This window comes from Eimeria maxima, genomic scaffold, assembly GCF_000499605.1.
Source record: "Eimeria maxima Weybridge genomic scaffold, Emw_scaff1822, whole genome shotgun sequence".
NCBI lineage: Eukaryota > Apicomplexa > Conoidasida > Eucoccidiorida > Eimeriidae > Eimeria > Eimeria maxima.
The window spans coordinates 1-5,772 of NW_013564731.1; the positions used below are offsets into that span (position 1 = coordinate 1).

Below are 5,772 nucleotides of genomic sequence, written 5' to 3' on the forward strand. Positions count from 1 at the left end.
ATATATATATAAATAAATAAAATTTATTTATTTATATAGCTAGCTAGCTAGCTAGCTAGCTAGCTAGCTAGCTAGCTAATTAGGATTAAGTATAGATTGTACATATTGATCATAGACAGAGAGATGAATATGTTTCTTAAAGAAATCAACAAGTTTATCTAATGGTACTTCCTCATCTATTTGGTGCTGCTGTTGCTGCTGCTGTTGCTGCTGCTGTTGCTGCTGCTGTTGCTCTTGCTGCTGCTGCTGCTGTTGCTGTTGCTGTTGCTGCTGCTGTTGCTGTTTATTATTATGTATAAATTGTTTAACTCTTACTGCTTGTCTATTTGCTTCTTCTTCCCCACAAATAACAACAAAAGGAATAAGACGTAAGGAAGCAACATCTAATTGTTTTCTTAATTTTGTCTCTTTTCCTCCATTAAATATATCCGCACTTAGTCCTCCTCTCCATAATATACTTGCTGCCTTTAATGCCATACTGCAGCAGCAGCAACAGCAGCAGCAGCAACAGCAGCAACAGCAGCAATAGCACATACAGCAACAGCAGCAGCAGCTCATAGGGAAAGAAACAGCAGCAAACAGCAGCAAACAGCAACAAAAACACAAACAAACAAACAAACAAACAAACAAACAGCAACAACAACAAACAGCAGCAGCAGCAGCAGCAACAAACAGCAGCAGCAGCAGCAGCAGCAGCAGCAGCAGCAGCAGCAGCAGGAGGTGAGTGTCTTACGGGATCATATCCTTTCCTATATAACAGACAAGAATATCTGTGAATGGTCTCCTTACTTCATCAATTATATCTGCTGCTGCTGCTGCTGCAGCTCCTTTCTTCCCCTTGCTGCTGCTGCTGCTGCTGCTGCTGCTGTTGGTAATGCTGCTGTTGCTGCTGCTGCTGTTGGTAATGCTGCTGTTTCTTTGTCTATCCTCAACAAGAGCAATAAGTCTCTCTATACCTACAGAGAAACCAACAGCAGGTATAGGTTTGCTGCTGCTGCTGCTGTTGTTACTTAATATACCAATAAGATTATCATACCTTCCTCCTCCTGCTATGCTGCTGCTGCAGGTGCCGTCTTGCTGCAGCAGCACAGCCTCGAATATAATTCCTGTATAATAATCTAGTCCCCTAGCTAGGGACCAGTCCCATAGGAAGAAAGAATCAATAGATAATAGATCTAGATAGGAGAGCAGCAGACTAAAATCTGCTGCTGCTGCTGCTGCAGCAGGATGCTGCATTAATTCCTTGTCTTGCTGCAGTTGCTGCAGCATATCTTTTATAGATCCTTTTTTCTGTACATACACCCCAATCTTATCAATAACAATAGGGGATAGTCCCTTTTGCTGCTGCAGCTCAGCAGCAACAGCAGCAAATGGTTCTTTATCTAATTTATCTATAGATGAGCATACAGCAGCAAATTTAGCTGCAGATACACCGCAAACAGATAATATACCATCTAATAACTTTCTTGTATTTATTTTTATTATATAATTACCTATTAATGGCTGCAGCAACTGCAGCAACTGCAGCAGCACATGCAGACATTCAACATCTGCTAATGTACGACTAACACAAGCTTTCTTAACAATTCCACTTTTCCTGCTGCTGCTGCTGCTGCTGTTGCTGCTGTTGCTGCTGCTGCTGCTGCTGTTATTGCTGTTGCAATTAATATCAATGCTATCCCCCCCTATACACCCCTTATTCTGTTCCTGTTTATGAGTAGCAGTTCCCTCTTGGTTCCTTTTCTCCATAGAAGAAGAAGTGTCTCCTTGATAAGAAAAAGTGTCTCCTTCTCCCTCTCCCCCTTCCCCCTCTTCCTCATCATCATCTATTACTGCTGCTATATCAAAATCACATTGAGTAAACTCCCTATATCTTCCCTTATTTATATTAGGTTGGTCCCTCCTGTATACCTTACCTATTGAATATTTTTTTATTCTTTTTATGTTATTATTTATAGATAAATAACGACAAAAAGGGACAGTTAGATCATAACGTAAACTTAATCTCTCTCCTCCTTGATCTTTTATATCATATATTAATTTTATTGTCTCCTCGTTAATTATATTCTTATTTATTATCTCCTTTTCTTCTTCTTCTTCTTTTTTTTTTTTTTTTCTTTATTATTATCTCCTCTTCCTCTTCTTTTTTCTCCCTCTTCCTCCTCTTCCCCCTCCTCTTCCTCCTCTTGTTCTTGTTCCTTATTATTATGAATAAATTTATCAATAATATAATTATATTTATAATTATATTTATTATGAATAAATTGTTTACATAAAAGTGTCTCCTTTAATTCATATATAGGTGTCTCTAATGGTATAGCACCATGATTAATAAATAAATTAATAATAAATAATAATAAATAATCTCTTTTTATTATATCTTTACCTATTCTATCTATACTACCTTTAGCTACTTTTATCTTATTATTATATATCTTATTTTCTCCTCTATTTATATCTATTATATTATATAATATATTATACCAACATAGTCCTCTCCCCCTACTACTCTTTTTCTTCCTCTTGCTGCTGCTGCTGCTGCTGCTGCTGTTGCTGCTGCTGATTAGATTGATTGTCTTGTTGCTGCATGCAATTAGAGGTATTTGTATAAATGTCTCTACTGCTGCAGCAACAGCAGCATTTGTAGATAAATTACGAGGTGCAGCAGCAGCAGCAAATGATCGCAGCAGCAGCAAATAATTACGTGTACCTCTTGTTATAGGTATACGTATATTAGGATTCTTTTTTCCTTTATTTATTCTTCTTGCTGCTTCCTCTAGTGTATCTATATCTCTTGCCTCTATACACTGCAACAATAATGCTGCATGCAGCCCCAAACTCTGCTGCAGCAGCACACATATATCTTCTATGCCAGATAAATACCCAAACACCACAGTCCTGCTGCTGCTGCTGCTGCTGCTGCTGCTGTTGCTGCTGCTGCTGCTGCTGTAGATACCACGGAGTTGGATCTCTGCTGCTGCTTGCTGCAGCTTATTTGCTCTTGCTGCTGCTGCTGCTACTCCTGCTGCTGTTAATCTTTGTCTGTCCTCCTTAGTACCATAGTATTCTGCTTCGTCAGCTAGTGCAGCAGGAAGGACTATTTCCTCTTGCTGCTGCTGCTGCTGCTGCTGCTGCTGCTGCTGCTGTTGTTGTGCCATAGATACTGTCTCCTGTAATAATTTTACTATTGCCTGCAGCAAAGCACCAGCAGCAAACTCTGCTGCTGCTGCTGCTGCAGCAAAAGGAGAAGCAGCACTAGCTAGAGGGAATTCAATCAATTCTGCTGCTTCTGCTGCTGCATGCACAACAGTTTCTGCTGCTGCTGCTGCTGCTGCACTTCCTTCTTCTGCTGCACCAATCTTCTCTAATGCAGCAGCAGCAGCTGCTGCTGCTGCTGGTGCAACAGCAGCAACTGTCCCCTTAGGTCCATGAGTGTGTCTCTTGCATGCACCCTCAGCAACAGACAGCAGCAGATCTGCTGCATTCTGCATGCTTGCTGCTGCTGCTGCTGTCTCAGCAAATGCAGCAATTGCTGCTGCACAATCTGCTGCAGCACGACGCTGCTGCTGCAGTTTGCTGTCATGCAGCAAATTCATTAAATAATATACAGTATTATCATCATCCCTGCTGCTGCTGCTGCTGCTGCTGCTGCTGCATTGTGCTGCAGCAGCTAAATCCTTAAGAATATTATTTATTGGTTCCTGTGGTAGCAGCAATACTTCTGCTGCTGCTGCTGCGCAGCTAGTAGCTACTGCTGCTGCTGCTGCGCATGCCTTAGCAGCAACAAGAGATCTACCTACTACCTCTGGCCCCTGAGTAAGGAAGAGACACAAATCATAAAAGGAGACAGTCTCCTTATTTGCTGCTGCTGCTGCTGCACATAATATAGATAATAAGGACGAACGTGTACGTTGGCACCAGCCACCAGGACCGCAGCGGGGCAGCAGCAGCATATCTGCATCTCCTCCTGCTGCTGCTGCTGCTGCTGATGCTGTTGATAGGTCTGGTGCTGCTGCATCTGCTGCTGCTGCTGCTGCTGCTGCAGACCCCACACCCTGCAGCAGCGGCAAACTTATGCCGCTTTTCTTTAAGGAAATTGCCCGCAGCAAACAGACAGCTCGTGCTGCTGCTGCAGGTAGAGGAGTTGTTGGCTGCTGCAGCAAGCTGCTGCTCTCCTGCTTCTGCTGCTGCTGCTGCTGTTGCTGCTTCTGCTCCTGCTGTTGTTGCTGCTGTAAATATAAACGAAGATCTGCTATACGTATTGACATACTGCTGCTGCTGCTGCTGCTGCTGCTGCTGCTGCTGCTGGGTTTACCCTTAGGGCACCCATTCTTCTCGATGCTGTTGCTAGTTGCATCATTGCTGCTGCTGCTGCTGCTGCTGCTGCTGCTGCTGCTGCTGCTCTTATCCTCGAAGCAGAACCTGTTAACACCAACAGCAAATGTGCAAATATCCTCACAGCCTAAGGTGTCTCCTCCTATCACCAATGTGTCATCCATCTTCTGCTGCTGCTGCTGCTGCTGCTGCTGCTGCTGCTGTCGTTGCTGCTGCTGCTGCTGCTGCTGCTGATGGGGATAGATATAGTGGTTATAGAAATGGATGTGGCGATGCTGCTGCTGTTGCTGCTGTTGCTGCTGCTGCGAAGACAACAACACAAATCGTGGGGCTGTACGAGCAGCTTCTTCTGCTCTTGCTGCTGCTGCTGCTGCTGCTGCTGCTCTTGCTGCAGTTGCAGTTGCTGCTGCTGTTGCTGCTGCTGCAGTATAAGAAGGAGGTATCGGGGCTGATAAGATGTGGGGACGAAGAAGACACCGCAGATGTTTGCTGCTGCTGCTGTTATAAGAAAACCCTCTTAACATCCAAGAAATATATTATATAAACCCTAAACCCTAAACCCTAAACCCTTGAGTAGTGCTACTCCTGATGCTCCTGCTGCTGCTCCTGTTGCTGTTGCTGCTGCTCCTGCTCCTGCTTGCTGCCTGTCCGTGTCTGTCTTATGGATAGGTGGAGGGTTTATGTACCCCATAAGAAGGAGACAAACCCTTTTCTTTATTTCTTAATAAAATATAATTAATTATTATGTATATTAATTATATAAAAGGGGAAAAGGAGAGGAAGCTGCTGATGCTGCTGTTGCTGCTCTTAATTGCCGTTGCTGCTGCTGCTGCTGCTCTTGGCATACACTCTAGTTACTACAGGCAGCAGCAGCAGCAACGGAGATAAATAGACTTATAATAGGTCTTATTGCTGCTTATTTTATTCTTTTATTTAATAAAATATAATTAATTAATTAATTTAATTTAAATTTAATTAAATTTAAAGAAAAAAAGAAGAAAAAAGACATACAAATACATATTGAGCTGCCTATACACCCCGATGCATTCCTATCGAGCCGTTGCTTCTTATATAGAAATCTTTTCTTTCTTTTTTTTCTTCTTTTCTTTCTTTTGTTTGTTTATTTAATTTAATTAATTAATTAATTTATTTGTTTTAATATATTAAAGGTAATTTAATGACAAATAAGCAGCAACAGAGGCATAAAGGGGCCCTCCTGCTCCATGCATGTATATAATATATAATATATATATCTATTAATTCTGCGGTGTATAGGCAGCTATTAATTATTTTTATTATTTATTCAGGTGTATACTCAGCTATTTAATTAGCAATTTATTTCCTGTATAATTTATAGTGTATAGGCAGCTATATTACTATTATTATTATTATCTATTTCTTTTGGGTATATATATATATATATATATATATATATAT

At 41.6% G+C, this 5,772-nt stretch overlaps 1 protein-coding gene across 1 annotated transcript; it reads right to left on the reverse strand.

Annotated features, from left to right (window-relative positions):
* Positions 1-75: 75 nt before the first annotated feature.
* Positions 76-4,499, reverse strand: EMWEY_00055740 (histidyl-tRNA synthetase, putative; the record flags this gene model as incomplete). The annotated part of the gene is made up of 3 exons (XM_013480336.1): positions 76-478; positions 734-1,835; positions 2,711-4,499. 3 exons carry the CDS (start codon positions 4,497-4,499, stop codon positions 76-78), a joined length of 3,294 nt encoding a protein of 1,097 aa, XP_013335790.1.
* Between the last annotated feature and the right edge of the window lie 1,273 nt (positions 4,500-5,772).